The sequence below is a fragment of the Sciurus carolinensis genome, chromosome 3 (genome assembly GCF_902686445.1).
Source record: "Sciurus carolinensis chromosome 3, mSciCar1.2, whole genome shotgun sequence".
In the NCBI taxonomy this organism is placed as follows: Eukaryota; Metazoa; Chordata; class Mammalia; order Rodentia; family Sciuridae; genus Sciurus; species Sciurus carolinensis.
This window is the reverse complement of record NC_062215.1, coordinates 96,141,244-96,165,838: the sequence shown is the minus strand read 5'-3', so window position 1 is coordinate 96,165,838 and position 24,595 is coordinate 96,141,244. Positions and strand designations below refer to the sequence as shown.

Below are 24,595 nucleotides of genomic sequence, written 5' to 3'. Positions count from 1 at the left end.
AAAAGAGATCATCAGTGAGCAGCGATGGAATAGGATTAGGCTTGACATCCTCAGGAGTGGTAATTTAGAGCAGTTACTGTGGACAACGTGTAGCAAGCCAGTCATCTTCAGGAAAGAATATCCTGTTTTGAAAACATAATCTGAAATTATACTATACAATTAGATAAATCTGTTTAGAGATTTTTGATATTTTCACAAGCAGAAAAATCGAACTAGATCTTAGTCTCTCAGTGCAAGAATGGTATGAGAATAAAGAGCAGAGATGGAAACGATTCCCAGCTCCAAGGAGCCAATACACAGTGCAGATGAAATGAACTGGGAGTTTGACAGCCCTCATCACACCACAGTACCTATTTCAAGGAAATGAGGAATCAAATAATGGGGAGACATGGAAACTGGAGAGTGAAAACCTGTCTCGGTTCTAAGAGATGGAATTGGCCTAGGTTAGAGCTGTATGAGTTGCATCCATCTGTGCTGTTAGACTAAAAAAGCCAAAGCACTGTGAAGACGGGGTTCCACATGGACTGCCTTTTGAGGGATGGAGTTTTCCAGAATGAGAGCAGTCCCTTCCTGGGGGAAATATAGTCATGGGACAGTTGTCATTTTACTTGAACTATATAGGCAGTGTCCCAAAACCTGATGGTGAAAATGGACAACTTTGTTCTTTGAAACCTTGCAATTACAGAGTGATGATTCTTCAAGGGTAGAGATTAAGTTTGCTTTTCTTTATATTTCTCTCAGTAGTTACAGTGGTTCCTAAAGTATTAACGGTTGGTAAATAGGGGCTCGCTGAATTAATGGGTAAATAAATCATGAGTGAATTGATGAAACAGGTAACGCTGGTCTGAAACAGTAGTGTGAATTAAGGAGTACATGGACCTATTCTCTGCTCTGTGTCAGGAGAGATGCAGGCAAGAAGGGCCCTGCAGGAGAGGTCTGTGAAGGATGGGATATTATCAGGGGATGACACAGTTTCATTTAATCTGAAGAAGTAGAATCCATGTGGGAGGATGCAATCCATGTGGGGGGAGAACCAAGCAGTATGTGAAATGGGAAAGCAAAACGAACCGTGCATAAAGTTCTTTTTTGGTCTCTAGTTCTACTGTAAGCTTGAGATAGCTATTATTTACTGTATGCATAAAATATATGATAAAGTAATAGCTCATAATATTTCCCCTTTGCATATTGCTTTGAAGAGTTATTCTTCATTGAGTGTGCCTTAACTTGATTAAGAATAAGAAATTAGGAAAATACAAGTCTTAAAAGTTAAATGATAATTTTAAATAAGCATCTTGAGCAGATAATCTGAAAAACTTTTCTGATATTTCTTTTTACCCCAGGAGACTCAGTCTCTATCACCCAGTTTTTTAAAAATTTAAAAAGTGATATAAGCACATAGAATTCAGCAGAGTAGGGTCACTATGAACCAGTTAAAAATTAATTTAAATTTTAAAAAGAGAAGAGTGGGAACATAAAAAAAAGAAAAAGTTAAAAATTTAATAGTTTTTTCACTAAAGAGGGCATTTTTGTTGTTTATGGATGGATTGATCTTTGTGGTACTGGAGATTGAAGCCAGGAGTGCTCATCCACACCCTGGGCTACATCCCCAACACTGTCTATTTTTTTTTTAAAGACAGGGTCTTGCTAAGTTGCCCAGGCTGGCCTTAAACTTACAGTCCTCCTGCCTCAGCCTCCTAAATTGTTGGGATTACAGGCATGTGATACCATACCTGACTTGAAGTGGACACTTCAATTGGCTTTCCCGTACTAATTTTATAGTATACTAATATGTTTATTTAGAATTAAAATGTTGTTGCAGTATTTTCAGCATCTAGAGCGTGTTCAAAAGATATCAAATAGGGTGTGATGAAAAACTAAAAAATAGGATTTTCTCTCTCTCTCTCTCTCATGTTGAATCATTGTGGTGTAGTGGAAAGAGCAATGGTTAACTGTCAAGATGTATGAATTCTGCATCCAACTCTTCCAGAAATGAGTTGTGTAACTTTGTATGAATCATTAACCTCACTGTACCTTAGTGGTATCAGCTGTTAAATGAGAAAATTAGACTAGAAATTTTGGACTCCACCCCGCCCTACCCTTTCTCCTAATGATATTGTTCTGGGAAGCATGAACAAAGAAAATTAAAAGCTGAACTGCCCTATTGGTGGGGGAACAGGAGGCACTTAGGGATCCAACCTCATGAGACCTACACAGGGCGCTACACTTAAGTGGGTCTCACTTGGTTACTCTGCTGTTGTTGTCTTGAAATTCGTAACAATTTTTGAATGAGGGAACCCGCAGTTTCACTTTGCTCTGTTTTCCACAAATCACGTAGCCAATCTTCATTACACTTTATAAAATCCATTAGATAACAGCAGATCACAAGCCAGATGGGAAGGAGTGGGATCAGAGATTCACCACCTGAAATAACAGAAACACCAGCTCATATAGGGGTATGATGGCATAAAATTGTAATCCCAGTGACTAGGAGGCTAAGACAGGAAGATCTCAAGTTCAAGGTCAGCCTGGGCAATTTAGCAAGACCCTATATCAAAATAAAAAGGGAGTGGAGGCGATAAGGATGTAACTCAGGGATAAAGCACTCCAGGGTTCAGTATCTAGTACCACAAAAAGAAAAAAGATGTGCCAGTTCAGACCAGGTTTTCAGGATTCTTCCTGGTGTCTCCCAAGCGAAGTTCTAGACCTAGACTAAAAATCTTGCTTGAGCAAGAAACACCATGGTTCCAGGTGTAGCTCCCCCAATTTGGTAATATTAGTGACAGGGTTACAAGCTAGCCAATAAGTAGGTCTCTTTAAGCGTAAATTCTATGCACCCTATCACTAGCATAGAAGAAAGTGGGAAAGGGAGTAAGAAAGTTTTTGCACCTTTACTATCCTCTTGATTTAATAGCTTACAAATCCTCCTATTTCTCTTACATGGAGTTTAAATTAAAACTTTCAAATGATATGAATCTACATTGTGAAATGTATGTAGAAATGAAATGAAATGTAGAAATGAAAAGTTGTAACCCATTTGTGAACAATGAATCAAAATGCAGTCTGTAAAAATAAAAAAAAATAATAAAAATACTTTTAAATTTGCTAGCTTCCTTATATAGTTAGAAGCGATACAAAGTTTGATCATCATGTATTTTCCAAGAACAGTTGCATGGATGCACAGTGTTAGTCAATCGTACAAGATCAGATAATACAGCTAGTACCCAAATACTAGGAGGGAGTCAAAGTATTATGAAGTGAGTCTTTTTCTTCTTGTTTGTATCTGTCACATTTTCATAGGTTGGAAGAGTCTTGTTGTTCCATCGGATAGCTTCTCATGGTAATTGTCAGTTGTAAATTTTTTAGTAAATGTCAGACATTTAAAATTAAGGAGAGAAAAGGGGAAAGCAGAAGTAGCACTTGGCAGGGCAAGCAGGAATGGGTCATGTTCAGACCATAATCAGTGTGCAACAAGAAGAGCTTGTTCACTTCCTGGCTAATGAATGCTGTGGTTTTATTAGCTTTGCTTGCGATTAGAAGCAGCTATCTCTACTTCACAGCAAGAGTTCCCACAAGAAATAACGAATCTTCCAAGCTTCTTGAGTTCTTCCTTCATTCATTCAACAAATATTAAATAAGCACTGTTTTCTTTGTGATGTTGCCTGTGGTTTCCAGGCATCTCCAAAATATTTTTTCTTAATTTTTGTATGTGGTTCCCCAATTCGAAAGCTGTATTGCTTTGAGTTTTTAATGGAAAAGAATACTGATTAAATTCTCTGGGCTTAACTGGAGAATGAAAAGCAAATTGCTTGGGACAATTCATTGATTGAAATTATGAAATTCTGGCACTTTGAGGATGCCCCAGAAGGCACACACTGGCTCACTTTACGGATGAGGAAATTGAGATTCAAAGATGTAAAATGACTGAGCCAAAATGAGGAGTCCAAGGCCCTGAACCTGGTCTAATCATTCAATCATTGAAAAATAACTGTGTCCCAGGCATTGTGCTGGGCACTAGTGACATGAAATTGAATAAGATAGGGTCCAAGTCTCTATCAACATGCAGATAGGCAAAGTAAAAGATGACAACATGATGTGATAAACTCAAAAACTGAGATTTTCAGAGAGCATTCAGTAAGTGAAGAAAAATGGTGTAAACTCTGATTGATAGATGGTCAGGAAGGTTATGTGGGAATTATTCAATGCTGCTACTTAAAATCTTGTCTTATTTAGTCCCATGAGGTTGACGCTTGAATTCCTAGAGTAGTGGATCTTAAACTGGGCGCAAGTTAGAATTTCCTGAAAGTCTTGTTAAAACATAGTTTGCTGACTCTGGAGTGGGCCCCAAGAATTTGAATTTCAAACAAGTTCCCAGATAGTACTGATGCTTCTGGTCTGGGGACCACATTTTGAAAACCCCTGAGTATCCTGGATCAAACCACTGCATGTTGTATGGCTCTCAACAAGCAGATGGAGTGAGCACTGCTTTCCTGGGCAAAATCACCTTGCTTCATCAACCCCTCTAAGACATAATAAAATCATCCGATTACCTTTTGGTCATATACCAATTACAGATTTTTAGATTGCACAATAATGAAAAAGGAAAGTGCATATTTTCTAACTTGGGAGTTCAAAAAAAGTCATAACTGTGTCATTCTATACTGATACATAGTAATCAAAATAGTCTAAGGGTTTGTAGTCTTTTAATCTTGATATTCACTAATATAAAATCTAACTTCAAAATTAGACTCTATCCCTGACTGGGCTGCTTCCTGCTATTGAGGGAAATATTTGATCCTGCAGACTATTAGATTCCCACTCCCTGTTCATTCTTTACCTCCCTCTCCCAGAACTCCAACACATAGGGAACTCTCATTGACATTTGAACATGTGTAGCCCATGAAAGTCATATCAGAGCAGGGGTGGAGAGACCGACCAAGAGGCTGTACTAATTCCCAGCAAGAGAAGAACACTTTCTGTTGCTGTTGACGACCCTTCTCTGGCCTTGTACATGCTTCTGTTCCAGTCGGAGGCTCTGCAAAGCTGTTGTGTAGCTGTGTGATGAGAAAAAGATCATCCTCCCCCCTTACAGTTGTTTTTAGATATCTAGTGCCAATATGTATTTTGGAAGCCTTCTGCAGAAAGGCACACATGCATTTTTAATGATGAAATGCTTATATTCATTAATTAGTCAACTTTAAACAAAGTAGCCATGAGAATTTATACACTTCAACAAATGCCAACTATGTTCTTCTTTAAACCAAATTTAAATACAATGACAAAATTAGAAACAATTTTCTATAACTTCTTATCACCTATGATACTGTTAATAAAGGGACTACTTTTCAAAAAGATGAACATAGTTACCCAGATTTAGGATTTCTTCTACCTTGAGAGAGTGAAGTGAGTAAAAGGTAGATTATATGATTCAATACTTAATTTCCACATGACACTGCAGAGGTACATATAATCCCTGTTATACCTGCATATATTTATATGTGTGTTTGCAGAATCACAACCATTGCTTTGCATACCTCCCAAAATAAAAATCACAGAAGTAGGAAGAAATTATCAGTCAATATCATGGCCTCAACCCAAGCACACTCACTGGCATTAGTAGCATTAGAGTTATTAAACAAAGGATGGATGAATGATTCTACTCATGTTTTTTTTCTTTATACTTGCTACAGCTCTTCTGGACCCTCCAATTTTTCTCTTTTCCAAAATAATCACTTGCCCATTGGAACACTTGTTAAAATGGTTTAACATAATCTTCAAACATATTTCTTCAATATTTTATGAAAATTAAAAATATGCTGACTACTAAAACAGTGATAATAGAGCATTTGCCTTCCTATGTAAACATATGCTTGTTACAAATAAAGAAAATTAATAGCAAAAGGAAACAAAGGAGAATAACTTTTCCCTTTTTTTCAGTACTGGCGATTGAACCTAGGTATGCTTTACCACAGAGCTACATCCCCAGCCATTTTTAACATTTTATTTTAAGACAGGATCTCACTAAATTGCTGATTTTCCTATCTCAGCTTCCAGAGTCTCTGGGATCACAGGTGTACGCCACATTATAATTTATCTGTAAGCACTAAGTAAATCCCACATTTAAGTATCTTTGAGATAGTATCCTAAAACAACTCAATTTGCAAACCAATCAGTATTTGTTTTATTTAGAGTTCTGCTAACATTGCTTGTTTTTTAGGCAATAATTTTTAAAGTCAGTTCATATTGATAATCATTATTATCTATCTAGAAATATCAATATTTTTACAAAACAGACCTAAATATATTTATGAAAGTTTCACTATAAGCAACACTAATAAGAGTGACTAGCATATTTCCGTGAAAAAGAGGCTTCTCAGACTTGAAGGGACATAGAAGTTTATTTACCGATATTAAAGTACCTATAGCCATGAGGGCATTTTTAATTAATGAAGTTCTTTTTTTGGATAAAGAAAAGTTTAGAGAAGTTTGAGATATTTGCAAGATATTAGGGTAAATTTTAGGACTAAATGCAAAATCTCTGGAGAAGTTGTTGGAAGAAATTACTTGAGGTTTCTTGCGAATTTTTGTTATGGTTTGATGATAAATACCATGCAAATATCCTTTGTCAGTGTGTTTTGGCAGTTCTTCCAAGGAGACCAGGGAGTGAAGAGGATTACAGAAAGAATGAAAATGAGGTTGATTTTATACTAGAAAAATGCATCAGGGAATTCTATAACTTTCTAGCAAATTTTCTACCTCATTCCTGTGTCCACTACACAGTATTACAAGATCTTTGAAGATCTTTGTGAAACAAAATTACAAACTTCTGAATGCAAAGTTTTATTCTTCCCAACAATTTTGATAGTAAACAAAATTTAATCCCATTTGTTCTAGGACTATAACTTTTAGGGTGATTTTGGTTTTCAGAGACAACAAAGCTTAAAGTAGAAAAGGAAGTTTCTTGGCTTACAGAATCTAAGGACAGTCGACAACACAGCCACTGTAAGGTGTGGTTTGACCTCAGGAACAAATAGAGCTGGAAATAGACTATCAGGGCATGCCATCTTGTCTGCTTTTCTCTCCTTTATTCATTCTTTTCCCAAATCTTCCTTTGCTGTATGAAAAGTACCAATTCCTTCATTTTTCTAGCTGCAGCCATTTGAGAGGAAAATGTCTTGATATTCTTTTTGATAACAAGTATGAAAATCATAATAAAGGATTCACTGTAAGTCAACTGAATCTGTGGGCCACTCCTGGACTAATCAATGCTTTAGTTTGAAGAATGGAGGACTAATATTGGCTCACTTTAGGTGTACATAATCAACTGTGGCAAGGAGAGCAGGATCATGCTATAACATAGCAGCTCCCTTGGGTGCTGTAAAGCTCAGCAGTAGGGAAGTGGAGAGTGTTCCTAGGCAAAGGAATAGGTTGTAGTGCTGGGCAAAAAAACCACGTGTGACTAGTACCCATAGTAAAAGATCCTGGGATAAAACTACCTTATATGCATGATGATTATACCTAGCTCTGGGAAGGTTCAATTCTAGCTCACTTAAGTGACTCTAGATATATAAGATATATAACCAACAGCATATCTATATGACATGAAGAAAAACCCTGATGGAGCAAATAGACTTAAATGATTGAAGTGACATCTTTTTCATGAATTATATTAGATCTTTCTAACTCCTATAAGTATTTATAATCACCAATATATGGCTTACCACAATGTTCTATAATTGCCTGAATTGACAGTTGAACTGGGGTCTAAGTCCGTGGCTCAAATATATGTAGTATATATTATGCCTTCTTTTACTCGAAGATTTTTACACCAAGATTGGTGTTTAAAACATAATTTATTCCACATTCATTTCATAAATGATTACTGAGAGCCTACTAATTTCTAGGCTATATACTCAATGCTCAGGAAACAAAGATGATCCTTAAAGATAACACATGATTTGATGTCTTTTGTCCCCATTACATTCAATGTAGAAATCTAGCATAGCCAAATTGGATCTAGCAATTGAACTGCCTCTCCAAATACCAGAAGTGTATCTAGATGCAGTTTAGTTTGCCTATCCAGAAAAATCAGAATTTTCCTCCCTTTTAAGCCCAAAGGCTATTAATGCAAATCCAATTGAATTTGCATTTGATTACATTTCTGATGAAAACATTCATATGCAAATGAAAATCCATGCAAAGATAGCCAGATACCTCAAATAGTTGCTGAAATATCAAAATAAAATTGGAATATTAAATATATGTCCACCCATGTTTACTAGGTTATATTAAGGTCATCAAGTAGGACAATGTTCTCAAAAAACCTAAATCATGTCTCAAACATTTCACAACATTCTAGTAGGTGTGAATTCAAAAAGGAACTTTTACATAACTTTCTACTATCACATCACTGAAAAAGGAGTCATTCACTGGTAAAATCAGACAAGTTGTTCAAAAGACATTCATCTTGAATCCACTATTTTGTTTCCTTTCTTCTGTCACTAAAAGCAAAAGTCGATTTTTGGTAGATCTGAAGTTATTTTGATGATTCAAAACAATGCACAAATAGTTTATGCAAGTTGGCAGTTCCTGCATACTCCCTAGGGACTCAGTGATGCAAATCAAATGACATCATCACAATCACCACCAAGAAGTATCCTTTGGAAAGTATCCATGGCATTGTGAATATAGTAGCAGAAAGGAGATCTTAACTAATGTCCTTTTTCTTCTATTAAATCCAGCTAAGAAAAGATTTAAGCAAAATTTCAAGGTATAATCTCTTAATCCACTACTGTACATTCCAAATCTATTTTTGAGGAAAAAACAGGTCTTGGAATCAAACTGCCATTTTAACTAAACAGAAAGTAGAGTGACAAAAGATGTTTCAAGATCACAGCACTTAGGATTGTTAGCACTTACTCTCATAGTCTACAAAGTGGAATTCTCCCCATTTTTCTTTCATTTGACCTCACCTATCTATCCATAGTTTCCTGTCTTTTTAGAATTCTAGTATGCCCTGCTTTGGTGAATATCACCAATAATCCATCAAATTTGGAAATTCTAAACCAGAGGGAAGTATTTAGCACCTCTCACCTTGGAAAACTCAATCCTTACCCAAGTCTTAGGGATTTTACTTTTTATTATCACTCAAATCCATCTACTTCTCTTCATCTTCATCACTAATCACTTAGCCTTTACAGTTTGCCTGGCTTAGGGCAGGAGCCTCCCTACTAAATTCCCAGAATCTACTTTTCTCTTCCACTCCCTTTCATACTGTAGCCAAAGTTGTCATTTAATACCTGGGCTTGGTGTTGCACACCTGTTAACCGGAGCTACTTGGGAAACTGAGGCAGGAGGATAGCAAGTGCAAGGTCAGCCTCAGCAAGTTAGTGAGATCCTGTCTCAAAATAAAGTAATATAAAAAGGGTCAGGGATATTGCTCAGTGGTAGAGTACACCTGGGTTCAATACCCAATACTGAAAAAAAAAAAAAAGCAAATAGCCACCATTTTATCTAAACATCCTCTTTGCTTAATACCTTTCAAGGCTTCCCATGTCTCTTAGAATAAAAGCCCAAATCCTTAATAGGGCCATTGCCCATTGCAAGGTCTAATTCCAGCTGGCCTCTCTACCCTTGCACCCTGAGGCTCCACTTTCACTCTGTACTCCAGCATGTCCTTTTAGATCTTGAAATGTCCATGCTCCTTGCAGTCACCACAACCTTGCATATGCTGCTTTCCTAGTTTCCCAAGTGAGCTAACTTCATGCTTTCTCTATTTATGCTTTTTCCTCATCTCCTAGACCCCACCAGATCCCTCTTGCTTCTTTTTATACCTCCATACAACTTTTTTTTTTTTTTCAGTGCTGGGGATTTGAACCCAGGGCCTTGTGCTTGTGAGGCAAGCACTCTACCAACGGAGCTATATCCCCAGCCCTACATACAACTTTTATAATATCTCTTCAAGTTTAATGTATTTATTTTCAAGATGATATCAGTTGTATTGATTTTTTTAATGGCTTCCAGAAAGGATAAGACTAAACATGTTCTTTGCTTACCAGAGCAAGACACAATACCTATCATTTACTAGGCATTCAGTTAAGGACATGTTGAATTATTCTGTTCTTCTTATCTAAAATCCACAAGTTCATGATAATTAAAGTGAAAAAAAAAATTGACTTGTCTATTCAAACATCACCCTACCATACTTGTCAAGGAGAATTGGTATGGCAAATACATTAATATTGTTTATGGCAGAGAAAGTAAGGGGAAGACTCTAGTGGAACCAAGGTTAACTGCTCTCAAAAACTAAGAGTAAGATTCCACCATTTATTTTAGTAGCAAAGAACTTTTTTCACCAATAAGTGTTAGAAAATAATGTAATAGCTACTCCTCCAAGTCTGTATTATGAATAAAAAATTTATCTAAGATATTTATGCCACACTAATTTCAGGAACACACTTAGAGGTTTCAAATATACAATGTCTTATGACACAAGTTGCTAAAATTGGTTTACAACTATAATTCATTTCATGGGAATGGAGTCATAATTGCAAAAGTTAAAACCAAATCAAAATCACACAGCAGTATTGCCAGCTTCTTAACTCCCTCTGTTACTTTTTATTTTATTTTTATCAGCTGTGAGCTTAATTTTATTTTCAGCAGCTTAAAATACTGAGCTGAAGATTCAAATTTTAGGGAAAGGTAAACTACCACATTCTGTGATTTGTTTAAAAGAAAGTCCACATTATTATCTCTCTAGGAATATCTGTCCTTTCACATCTGTCTCAGACTACGTACTCCTGGCTGTCTGTGATATTCAGAGGGTGAAGGGTTAAAAGCTTATATTTAGCAACCGGATGGATCTGTGGTTAGGGATGTTTAGTGGACAATAAAAAATTAAATATACTTTTCTTAAAAGAAAAGGAAGTTTTATATAGACCACTAAAGTAGCTTTGGGCTTATATTATCTCTCATGTTTATGGATCTTAGAATGTCATGGAAAAAAGATCTTAGATCTTTTAAGTTTTACTAAAAACATCTTAAATTTTCTTTCATTTTTTTGTGAATTATGCAGACTAGTATTCTAAGAAGAAAAAAATAAACTGTGCTTATTTAACTTAAAGCAAAGTATCCTCTTTTTGTATATATAATAAGCATGTAATCAGTAACTGGTCATCTTCTGTACTTCTTACAAATAAACCAGGTATTTGTGGTCTTACTGCAAGTCAGCATTTGCTACCAACAACGATGTAGATGAACTTGGGCTCTGAGGAAGAAGACCCTGAAAAGATATTTTTCTTTTTACGATTTCAGTTAAGAATGCAAATTGCACATCAGACTTTGAGGAATACTTTGCCAAAAGAAAACTGGAGGAACGCGATGGCCATGCAGTCAGCATCGAGGAGTACCTTCAGCGCAGTGACACAGCCATTATTTACCCAGAAGCCCCTGAGGAGCTGTCTCGCCTTGGCACGCCAGAGGCCAATGGGCAAGAAGAAAATGGTGAGGCTGTAATTCATTTTTAGCCACTACACTGACCTCTGCAGCTGTTACAATTACAAATGCACTACATGCCTGGGTGTTTACCTTAAAATTTGAAGAACAGCTGCAGAGGCATGGAATTTCATGAGCAAAGATTAGAACTGTAATTTTAGGGTATTGTGAAATTTTTTTGTCAGCAAATTTGTGTCATTTGTACATCCAATAAAGAACAAGAACAATTAGAGCCCATTTCTAAGAGATAAAAATATCTAAATGTATTCCTATCTTTCTGAAATATTTTACTTTTGAGGGAAAAAAAGTTTAGAAACACTGACCCTCACCTTTTGTTCTTCTCTACTGACACCTGAAAAGCTCCTTCACACTGAGGAGAATTTCTGAGTAATATGTGGCTACAGCTCTCATAGAAGCTGTCAGTCACCTAAAAAAAATTTCCTCATTTATCAGCTGTTTAAATCCCCCCCCCACAAAAAAAAAGCTTAAGTAATTAATTAATTTTCAAGCGCAGTGTGAGCTGATTCCGACAAGTCTGTCCTGGGTGTGCAAGGGGACTGGTGTGCGAGGAGGCCGGGTGCAATGATGGCACTCTGGTGGAGCAGATTGCAGTGATTCCTGTCATACCATCCCGGGCAGTCAGCCCATTAGCTGCCATTGATTTACTGACCTTTTGGCCCGCTTCTCTCTCTCTCGTCTCTCGGCTACAGACCTGCCACCTGGAACTCCAGATGCTTTTGCCCAACTGCTGACCTGCCCCTACTGCGACCGGGGCTACAAGCGCTTGACATCACTGAAGGAGCACATCAAGTACCGCCACGAGAAGAATGAGGAGAACTTTTCCTGCCCTCTTTGTAGCTACACGTTTGCCTACCGCACCCAGCTCGAGCGGCATATGGTGACGCACAAGCCAGGGACAGATCAGGTGGGGGGTTGGTTTTAAGTGATTTCTTTCTATAATAACCCCTTAGAGAAACGATATTGCTTTGATTGGCAATCATTATTAATTTTTCATGGCATTTTGAAGATGCAGATCTTTTAATGGTAATAGCTTTAATTGAGGTCTAAATGATTTTTTGATGGTCTCTTCTAATATGATTTAATAGTCTTATGTTCACGATCGAATGAGTGTGTTAATTTCTAATTTAGAAATTTTATTTGCACTTTAACTTGACTTTAGTTTCATTTTTATGTTCCACAAAAAGTGAATGAAATTGTAGCATTTTAATTATACATTATTAAACATCTCAGCAATTTTAATTCCATTTTTCACCTAGTTTTACTTAGAATTTTTTTAATATAGGATCTAAGTCATAGTAAAACAAGTGTTTCTTTTATTTGTCATATAACACTTTCAATCACTTGGAATATTTTTACAAGTTGCTACTAGTTTACGAAATCTGTTTTAAGCAAGATAAAAAGGTGTATAGTATATATGTGTATATAAATAATAATTGGAATAATACTAAAATATTGGGTGCACATTTTAAATGATCCCTTCTTGATGAGCACATTGGTAGCTAGACATGTTAGAATGTCTGCTTCTTTTGACTTACTTTTCTTAAAAATAAGAATTCTGTTTTGCACAGGTAATCATAGCTTCTTAAATCCTTAAAATGACTGAATAGGATTGATTCACAGCATCCCTTAAATGTTTCAGCAAAATTGCTCTTTCTTTCCTCCTGGGAGAACTGACTCTGCAAATTGATATTATGATGTGTTCAGATGGTAACACAAGTGGTGTATCATAAGTCACAATAACTGGCCCTACAGAACTAGAATTGCCCTATATAAGCTTGATACCATATCTGTTTTAAAAATGATTAAACATGATATTCTACATAAAATTCTTATTTTTCCTTATGGACTTTATGTTCTTTGAATAAGGAAAATAGGAATCAGCAAACACAATCAAACAATGATGATAAAGCTACATTATGGAATTTTACTATTTTAGCAGTACAGTTCATGTAAATCATTCCATTTACATCTGATTGGGCTTGTCACCTGAATGTTTTTCAAAGCTCAGTTATAAAAAATAATATGTTTGCATAGTTTCACTTATGTAACAGTCTATCTTTCCTTGCCTCTATGCACAAAACTACAGGGAAAAAAAGGTGGGGGGAGGTCTAGATATTTATCTAGCATAACTGCTTTAAATTTCACATGCAGAAGTGTGATTGTGTTGGCGCATTATGAATGGTAGCTTTGGTGTTGAAAAGTCCCCTCATTTGCTCATGGCATTTACAATTAGTAAATTAAAATGATTGTATCATATTAACAGTGGCACAACTAAAGTTTATAGTAGTCCTCTGAGGGCTGTGGGGGGAGACAAAGCAGCTGTTGCTGTTTGTTTATGCAACTCAGCAACATATGAGCGCTGGTCCCTCAATGGCGCTCGGCGGGCTGGGCTCCGCTTGATCTTTGAAGGTTGCTGCTGTTTGAACAAACCTCCCTGTGTCCCATGTAACACCATCTGTCTCACTAGGAATGTGGGAAGATTCAGCACACCCTAGCAGTTGTCATACCGTTTCTGTGCTGTCTTTTTGCAAAAGGCTTTTGTGTCATTGCTGCTTGAAAAAGGCTGACCTCCTACCTTGAGCATCCAGAGTAGATGACTGTATTTTTTTTTTCCAGAATTCTAAGTCACACTGCTTCTTTCCCCCCTTGTTCAAAAAGGTCAGCTGTGTTTGATTATATCTTTACTGCTTTTAACTTGTCTTTTCAGCAAACTTTTTTCTTTTGGTCTCTACTCCTTTGCACACTACCTAAAAGGAAAATGAAAAGCCGTTGAAGTCTTTCCTACTAGCTTGTGATAAAACTGCTCAAACAGTTATAACACAAGATGTTGTCTCTTACATTTAATAATGAATCAAATCTGATAGGCAACACGTCAGGAAAACAGGGTTTACATGTGCTCCCAGCACAATGAATGGAATATTTAAACATGCTTACCATGTAACAAAAGTATTTATAGTCCACATTTTTTTGTTGTTGATGTTTGTGAGTTTTTGATGTGGGGATTTTATTTACTTATTGCTCTTCTTTAAATTTTAGATTGCTTCAGTATAAGATAAACTTCTAAGCTGATTCAGAAAATTCATTAATATTTTGTTTTAGTTTGTGAGACTTTCTTTTTTTTTTCTTTTTCCTTTCCCTATTTTTTTAGACTATTCAGAATTATTAGGGAACTATTCATTTTTTTCTCCTCAACAAAATTGTTGCATTCTAGCAAGGAATCTTTAGATTTTAGATCTTGCAGTAAAAACAAAGAAACACAAACATCTTTACAATTATACCTTCTCAAGGGTCAAAGAAACATTCTGAAAAGAGATGACAGAAATAATTGTAAACCAAGTGTTTGGATGAGCATGTGAAAGCACTTTTTTTATTTGTTCCAATTTTATTACCAACATTATCACTTTTATTGCAACTCTGAAAGACTGGGCAGATAAATAAGCATGCACTCAAACCTTTTGGCCTGTCTGAAAAATAGAGGCCTATTAAAAATATTCGTAACAAATTTTCTTTGTTCCTCCTGCAAAAAACTGATGTCAGTCTTTCTCCTTTTATAGCACCAAATGCTAACCCAAGGAGCAGGTAATCGCAAGTTCAAGTGCACGGAGTGCGGCAAGGCCTTCAAGTATAAACACCATCTGAAAGAGCACCTGCGAATTCACAGCGGTGAGTAGCAAAGGTGCCTGCGCTCACATTTGCATTGTGTTTAATAAGAGAAATTTTAAAATATTGCTTAAAATTTACACAGACCTGTTTGTAGCTTTTTGGAACCACCCATTTATTTAATCAACTTCATGAGACTTATGGGACCACCCATAACCCTGTCTTATAAAAAAAAGGGAATGCTTATTCTTCTTAAAAATTACAAAAGCTTTGATTTATTACTAAATATAGAGGTTCTTTTTTGTCCTTTTAAAATCCTTTCTCCAGATTAAGTATTTCTAACCTGAAGAATCTCAGCTTGCAAACTCTGAAGGCCATTCATTTTTGATACCTAGACATGAAAGAAAAAGTGAAGAATTTTGGATAACCGCTTGTATATGATAAATGCTCCTTGATTCCTGAGAGTTGTGTATCACAGAACCATATCCTACCACTGAGATTTCTTCTTTATAACTAGTTTGATAGCTCTGCCAAGCATTTTATTACCAAATTGGATGCTATTCAAAGAACTAGTTGGATTGGTAGAATCAATGGAATCTCCACAGAGTTGATTAAAGCCATGGCTACACTTCCCTTTAAATACTGTGACATCTTTATTGTGCTATTGACCACACATTAATCTGACACTCTGTTTAAATAGGAGGCTGCCGATGGCAAGACAAGATTTGGGATCTTAGCAGAAAAAGGCCTAGATAGCCTTCACCTTCCACTGCTAACATCTTGAATTATGTCCTCCAAGGGTAGATAAAGCCCAGAAGCGCTTATGGTCACATAATTCTAATGTAAGCACCTAGAATGTAGAGGAACCCCCATTGTGTTCCTTTCATTTGGTTTCACAGATTCTTGTCTCAGCAGACAACTGCAATTGTTACCTCATCAAGGAAATGTAATGTTAATTTTAATTATCATTTTAGGTGAAAAACCTTACGAGTGCCCAAACTGCAAGAAACGCTTCTCCCATTCGGGTTCCTACAGTTCACACATCAGCAGCAAGAAATGCATTGGTTTAATCTCAGTAAATGGCCGAATGAGAAATAATATCAAGACGGGTTCTTCCCCTAATTCTGTTTCTTCTTCTCCTACTAATTCAGCCATTACTCAGTTAAGAAACAAGTTGGAGAATGGAAAACCACTTAGTATGTCTGAACAAACGGGCTTACTTAAAATTAAAACAGAACCACTAGACTTCAATGACTATAAAGTTCTTATGGCCACACACGGGTTCAGTGGCACTAGTCCCTTTATGAATGGTGGGCTTGGAGCCACCAGCCCTTTAGGAGTTCATCCGTCTGCTCAGAGTCCAATGCAGCACTTAGGTGTAGGGATGGAAGCCCCTTTACTTGGATTTCCCACAATGAATAGTAATTTAAGCGAGGTACAAAAGGTTCTCCAGATTGTGGACAATACGGTTTCCAGACAAAAAATGGACTGCAAGGCTGAAGAGATTTCAAAGTTGAAAGGTTATCACATGAAGGACCCATGTTCTCAACCTGAGGAACAAGGAGTTACTTCTCCTAATATTCCACCTGTCGGTCTTCCAGTAGTGAGTCATAATGGTGCCACTAAAAGTATTATTGACTATACATTAGAAAAAGTCAATGAAGCCAAAGCTTGCCTCCAGAGCTTGACTACTGACTCAAGGAGACAGATCAGTAATATAAAGAAAGAGAAGCTACGTACTTTAATAGATTTGGTCACCGATGATAAAATGATTGAGAACCACAACATATCCACTCCATTTTCATGCCAGTTCTGTAAAGAAAGTTTTCCTGGCCCCATTCCCTTGCATCAGCATGAACGTTACCTTTGTAAGATGAATGAAGAGATCAAGGCAGTCCTGCAACCTCATGAGAACATAGTGCCCAACAAAGCTGGAGTATTTGTTGATAATAAAGCCCTCCTCTTGTCATCTGTACTTTCTGAGAAAGGACTGACAAGCCCCATCAACCCATACAAGGACCACATGTCTGTACTCAAAGCATACTATGCTATGAACATGGAACCCAACTCTGATGAACTGCTGAAAATTTCCATTGCTGTGGGCCTTCCTCAGGAATTTGTGAAGGAATGGTTTGAGCAACGAAAAGTCTACCAGTATTCAAATTCCAGGTCACCATCACTGGAAAGGAACTCCAAGCCGTTAGCTCCCAATAGTAACCCTCCCACAAAAGACTCTTTACTACCCAGGTCTCCCGTCAAGCCTATGGACTCCATAACATCACCATCTATAGCAGAACTCCACAACAGTGTGACGAATTGTGATCCTCCTCTCAGGCTAACGAAATCTTCCCATTTTACCAATATTAAACCAGTTGAAAAATTGGACCACTCAAGGAGTAACACTCCTTCTCCCTTAAATCTTTCCTCCACGTCTTCTAAAAACTCCCACAGTAGTTCATACACTCCAAACAGCTTCTCTTCTGAGGAGCTCCAGGCTGAGCCTTTGGACTTGTCATTACCAAAACAAATGAAGGAACCCAAAAGTATTATAGCCACAAAGAACAAAACAAAAGCTAGTAGCATAAATTTAGACCATAACAGTGTTTCTTCATCATCTGAAAACTCAGATGAGCCTCTGAACTTGACTTTTATCAAGAAGGAGTTTTCAAATTCAAATAATCTGGACAACAAAAGCACTAACCCAGTGTTCGGCATGAACCCATTCAGTGCCAAACCTTTATATACAGCCCTTCCACCACAAAGCGCATTTCCCCCTGCCACTTTCATGCCGCCAGTCCAGACCAGTATCCCTGGGCTACGACCATACCCAGGGCTGGATCAGATGAGCTTCCTACCACATATGGCCTATACCTACCCAACTGGAGCAGCTACCTTTGCTGAGATGCAGCAAAGGAGAAAGTACCAGCGGAAACAAGGATTTCAGGTAATGAGACAAGACATGTTGTTTTTGCTCTGAAGAAAGGAAATGAAAATTATAGTTGGATTAGAGATGTAGCTCAGTGGTAGAGTTCTTATCTACTAGGTGTGATGCCCTAGGTTTGATCCCCAGCACCACAGACATTAAGAAATTAGTAGATTATGTGCACAAAGGAAAAAAATCTCAGTGAAAAATATCAGTAGAAATAGGAGACTTAAAAAAAAAAAAAAGTGAACCTAAAACTGAGTGGGCTAGAAAGCAAATAGATGAAACAGTAGAACACAGTGCTTTGTAAGCACATTTGCTTTTTTATAAACTTTTTTTTTTTTTGAGGTTTATTTAGATTGACTCACCTGCTTTTACAAATGTACATTGATAACAATACTTGGAAGGACTTACCTAGGTCCTAAAAGTTAAAGTAATACTCACATTCTTTTAAAGATGTTTGCAACTTGTAAGTAACATATAAATAAAGTTGACATATAGCATATTATAGTGAGTATTTTGAAGAGCATTTAAAAATATTTTGTACATTCTACATAACTTTTTACCTATTCTTCAAACTACTAAATAATTATGAATTTTCAAATACAAAAGCAGGTACGTTTTAGCATTATGCAGTCTAATCCCTGTTTGCAAAACAAGAGCATAAGTGGCAGTACACCTCTGTAACAGCTGTTCCAGTATTCCAATTTACAGTACATCTGCCCTCTTTGTAAATGTATTTAAGCCTATTTAATCTTCTCTAATATTAATTAGTGCAAACGTAGTCTAAGAAAACTGAACTGTGGGCTAGCAAATGGAAATGTATGTTATCATGCAAGTTTGCACTCCTTTGGATCAAGACAAAATAAATATCAAGAAATTTAATAATTTACTGATCCACATTCATTATTGCTCAATGCTGAAGGCTGTTTTAACATAGATAGAACATTGATAAAAAGTGTTATTAATATTCCCTATTTCAAATTAGAAAATTAAATATAAAAATATAGCTTGAGGCTTTTAGTTGGTAGACATACATTTAAATAGATTGCATAATAATAACATTTTGTACCTAAATATAAAATTCAATTAAAATGGAGTTTCTACAGCTACAGATCATTTCTAAAGTAAAGCATGCTGGAAAATATACAAATTCTGATGGTGAGTGTTCACCCATGAATATTTCCTGGCATAAAAAAAGAAGGATTTTTTTAAAAAATATGTTTTTTACACCTTCAGGGTTGACCATTTCTGTCCTTGAAAAATAGCAAGCTCTACCATCGAGGGCAGAGAAGGTTGATACTTTTTGAAGTGTGAGGCCTCATATATTGTTCAGGCAAAGTAACTTCTTTAAAAAACGAGATCGATAAATAGCGAACATTTTTTAGGTTCTCCAAATGTCAGCATATGCAGAGTTGTTTGGTGTAAACACAAAGAGAAAAAGACTGTGTTGAACTATGTGATTATATCACAGGGAGAATTGCTTGATGGAGCACAAGACTACATGTCAGGCCTAGATGACATGACAGACTCCGATTCCTGTCTGTCTCGAAAGAAGATCAAGAAGACAGAGAGTGGCATGTATGCATGTGACTTATGTGACAAGACATTCCAGAAAAGCAGTTCCCTTCTGCGACATAAATATGAACACACAGGTATGAGTGACTTTGACTAGCTAGTTAGAGCTTCCCGGCCTGCTGTACATTTCATAATATTTAATGAGTACACTTGTGCAACATAAGATGTAGCATATGCTGATACCTTCAACAAGGAAGAAATAATGCTTTTGCCTAAATCAGTAGGACTTTTTTGTTGCCTGTTTATTGGATCATTCATGTGTTTATGAGTGTGCTTGTCTTCATATCTTTCAAGTTAATCTGTAAAACAAATTTACAAATCATGGCAAAGGAATATTTAAATGGCCAGGACAATGACATGACATGATTCAGGCTAGTTATTGAAAATATTTTCAAATTCTTAAACTGTGATGAACATTTGTATATAAAAATATAATAATAAATCTAGTGAATGATGTATTAGTTTTGTCATCCAAACATCAAGTAAGCCACAGTTTGGGGGTGATTTCGTTTGATTCTTATAAATTGACCACATCTGGAATTAACTAAAAGTTAGTATCATCATAAGAGAAAAGTAAAAGACCAAATGAATTACTGCATCTACCTGTATTTGGAAGATTAAACTATGCTTTCTAAATTTCGTTAGTTTATTTTCAATTCATGCATCGCTCATCAGGAACAATTACTTACGAAGTGTTGACAGGACGGACAGGACAACAGCCTAGTTCGTCCCTATGAGTAAAGAGATAGTTGGTGCAATATTATTTCCCCCAATCCATGATCTGATTTGCAGCTCTGTGGCTGAGCTCCACCTCTGTTTCTGCCTTCCCTCCTCCTCTTCCCACCCAGAACAGAACACTCTGCCTCCTCCCACTCCCTAACCCATCTCCACTTCTTCTCTACTAGAAATTTGCATCTTGTACTGGCCATGGAAGAGGAAAGAAAGAGTGTAAGATCTCAATCAAGTTATTGGAAAGGGAAAAAAGAGAGGGGGAAATGTTGAAAAACATCTCCCTTTAAACCAGGAACCATTTTAATATGGAGGGGGAAAAAATCAACCTAAAATTAATGCTTTGGGGAGAAAAGTGATGATAAGACAAAAAAAAAGAACAGGACTGTGAGTAGTTCCTGTTATATTTTAACTGCCTACATACATGGTCCTGTTTGGAAGTTGAGAACTGTCCTTAGGACACACTTGTACTCATCAGCAAAAGGAGCCAAAATCAGGCTGAGAGTTTCAGCAAAGGTAGATAAGTTCAGTCAATTAAATGTTGAGGGTATTTGGGAGGAGCACAAAGTTGATAAATAACTGCTCTTACAACAACCAATTCAGTTTTCTTTTTCTCCATTGGTCTGATATTCCTTGTTATTATTTTTAAAGTTCAACTAATGATACTTTAGAGACAACCCAAATTGATAGCAAATCCAGACAGCTTTAATACTCATGTAATATGTATAAAATGTCAAAAGTTTCTTACATTTGTCTTTTATCATAGATATTTTCTTTAGTACCAAATCCTATTTAAGCATTTACAGAGTAAAGATATTTTCATACCTAAATTTACTTTCATATTTTAATCAACTTCAAATATATTTTGTATTTCATTGTTCAGCTGCAATAGGCACTTCACTAAAGGCATCTTTCGTTCTCTGATTGGCTTTATTATATGACCCTATGCAAACTCTATCATTTACTACATGGTGAGTGTAAAACTTTTATTTTAGTGGGCTATCATACATATTGACATCTAGTCAATATAATCATTTCCTATAAAGTAGATATTCTGTAAGTCCCATAGGTATAGATAGTTGAGAGACCCAAAAGTTGACAAACAAATTAATGAATTAATCTGGAAAATAAACTATTTTAAAAAGTAAAATGTTCTAGTCCTTTAAGATGTGAGATCTGTTGCCAGAAACATTGCCTAGCAACAGGATGCTAACCATCCAATGGTTTCTCTAAACTTGTGATTAATTATCCTTCTGTTGGCTTCCCAGCTTGTCAAGTTTCCAGTGTGTTAGCTTTTTGGTCTCTTGGCCAAACATCTCATGACATTACTACTGTCAGTGTATTAGGTTCCATGCAAGTGAAGTTTTTCAGGAATTTTCTATCACGAGGATATATGTAGAAATACAGTCCATTTTCCCGTCCTAACTGGGCCCCACCAGCCTTTGTTTTTGTTTATATTAATCACTAGTAATATTTTCAGAGTGAATTAATATGAATATTAGAAGTGAGAACGCTCTCGGGTTGATTGATTCTAAGTTTGGGAAATGAAGTTGAATTGTCATTTGATTTTTATGTGTTGATTATGAATGTGTCATTGATAAAGTGTGTTTGTTATATCTGTCCATGATTTCACATATAGAATCTTTTAAATTAAAAAGGATACTATGGGCTACTTATTCTTAGAACCTGTGCTCTTTTGCCTCAGTCTATTTTAATTTATTTCCTAGGCAGATACCAAAGTCATATATATTGCTTAATCTTTCTTACCAATGGCTTATTGCTTGCTTTCTTTATTGGGATCCTGGACTGGGTCAGAGGAAGGAAAAACTATGTAAATGTTGAATTCAGTAGGATTAATTGTCACAAACAAGGACTGTAAAATAAAAACCTGGAACTCCTGTTAGGCACTGTCAAGAACTCATTTGTATTCCACTAAAATTTAATCTGACATTCATTGAGTGCTTTTTCTGGTGAGACACTATGGAAGGTGCTTTTAAACCATTTAGAAAAGTAATAAAAATTGTTTCTACTTTTGAGTAAAGTCTAAGTTTTAAGTAAATTACTAGTCAATTCTGTATCTCAGTTATATGATAATTTTTTCATACCACAAACCTTTCCCTTATTCTTAACTTCAGTTATCATTCTAACTGTGAAACGAATCATAAACCTAGATATTAGAGGAAAAACCACCTTACCTTTAAAAAAGTTTCGATTCACCCAGTATCAATTTGGATGCTTTTCTGAATCTTGCTCATTTGGAAATTTAATTCTAGGACATCTATTTTTGAATCAGGTAAACCAATCAAACGAGTTAAAAAGAGATGAATGTCCAAGTCAGTTCCTATTTAAATTGAAATTTATTAAAGACTTAATAGTGACACGTCAGGAGATTAGTAGACTATTTAGTGTAAGGTACATGTCAAAACTCACCTATTCTCAAGTTCTGTACTTTGTATGGCATCATAGCTGAACATTTTTTTCTTTCAGTACATAAGTTCATAATACAGAATTAATTTATTTCTATTGTAAGAATTTTATTGAAGGAATTTTCTGAAAATTGTCTGCAACCATAGGATAGTGATATGATGGAATGCAGGTTTAGCAGGCATCTCCTGGCCTTTCTAACAGATCTTGAAACTTATACTCATTGGTGAGTGCTTGTTCTCTCTCAAGACACTGCTCTGTGGTTTTTTCTTGGGAAAAGAGAGAGCCATGTCGATTGTAAAGTTCATTCAAAATTATTCACACATTCTCTCCATGAAGTGACCTAACAGGTTGACCTTTTTGTGCTTCTGAGCTCATGAGACATTAATTATCCAAAAGAAGTTGCAGGGCAATTTTGCCCATACACGGTATTGCAACTAAAGCACCAACTAATTTTTCATATATGATTTCTTTTCTCTCCATTCAGATTTATTCCTTCCATGTACTCTGCCCCTGATGCATGCATCTTACTAAAATCTGGGAAATTATTGAATATGTATTAATGAATAAGAATAAAATGGTCTAATATTAACTGAGTGCTTACTATGAAATCCTGTGCTGCATATTGTACATACATTGTCTCCTTTATTCCTATGGCCACCCCACAAGTTAGGTCCCCAAAAGATCTTCCTTTCCCTGCAAGGATCCTGATTCTCAAAGGTTAGCAGACCTGAGACCTCACTACAACCAGTTGTAAAAGATGGATTTGAACCCAATCAGATTCCAGAACACATCTCCCCTATTGAATACTGTGCCATCCAATCCCAAAGGATGAATTACTTAGTGCTACAGAAACATCTTATCCTTTCTCCCAGAAGTATCATTTCTTTAAAAATACAAGTAGACACAGGAGAGACCAAATTCATAACATAGCAACTTGAAGTTTCCTGGAAGGCAAAAAAACCTCTTTTTTCCCCAAATACACTTCTACTTCCTGTTAAATTACCTTCCCACTATGGTGGTCTTGTCAAGTAGAAAAGCACGCTATCTCTCCAGACTCTTGGCACTCCATTAGAATTCTCTGTTATCCAGTTTACTTCATGCAAAACATCTTTAACAAAAGTTAAAGAGTTTTACCTGTGGGGTTTGAATTAGATTTGTTTTCTTCAGATTATTACCTGCCTTGAAATAAGTTAGCACAATTTTTAAAAATTTCCAGTACAGCAGCAAATGGTCACCAAAAAAAATAGCTTTTCAATTTTTTCTTCCAGGTAAATAATTTCTTCCTACTTAAATATTATGTCTTACCACATCAATTATCACTAAATCGATATCAGACATTCCAGTAAAATAAGGATCATTAATGAAACAACATATAGCAGTCTACAGCATTTTCTAAATAGTGGCAAGCCCTGGAGGCATTCAATAACATTATTAAAGAAATTTGATCACTAATCGAGATTATTTATCCCATATAACTGAATACCTGAAGTGTGTAGAATGGGTTCCTAATCTTATAATATGACACTTAGCAAATGAAAATGGGGTTAAATCTACTAATGCTGGTTTTTAATTTAATTTGCTAAAATGCATGTTTGAATTAGGAAATAGAAGCACACAGCTTCATGTATGATACAATAGTGTTCTACATGACACTTTTCTGACTTTAACTCTGGAGCATCAGGCTGATTTTTTTCTTTTTTTTTTTTTTTTTTTTTTTTTTTTTGTCAGTTCTATTTTGGAAATAAACTTTTAAGTATGGCAGCTATGGAAGGTGTTGAAGGCATTCCAGTGCTATTTGTGGCCTGGAATCAACCAGATGTGTTTAGG

The 24,595-nt window shown here is 36.1% G+C and overlaps 1 protein-coding gene across 6 annotated transcripts in view; it reads left to right on the top strand.

Moving 5' to 3' along the window:
* The window catches only part of Zeb2 (zinc finger E-box binding homeobox 2), a 131,979-nt gene that overhangs the window by 101,039 nt on the left and 6,345 nt on the right, over nt 1-24,595 (top strand). For all 6 annotated transcript variants that reach the window (XM_047545830.1, XM_047545831.1, XM_047545826.1 and 3 more), the window contains 5 exons: nt 11,311-11,499; nt 12,201-12,415; nt 15,066-15,174; nt 16,086-18,055; nt 19,509-19,689. In XM_047545830.1, coding sequence (XP_047401786.1) covers nt 11,311-11,499; nt 12,201-12,415; nt 15,066-15,174; nt 16,086-18,055; nt 19,509-19,689 — 2,664 coding nt within the window. The remainder of the gene's footprint in view (nt 1-11,310; nt 11,500-12,200; nt 12,416-15,065; nt 15,175-16,085; nt 18,056-19,508; nt 19,690-24,595) is intronic.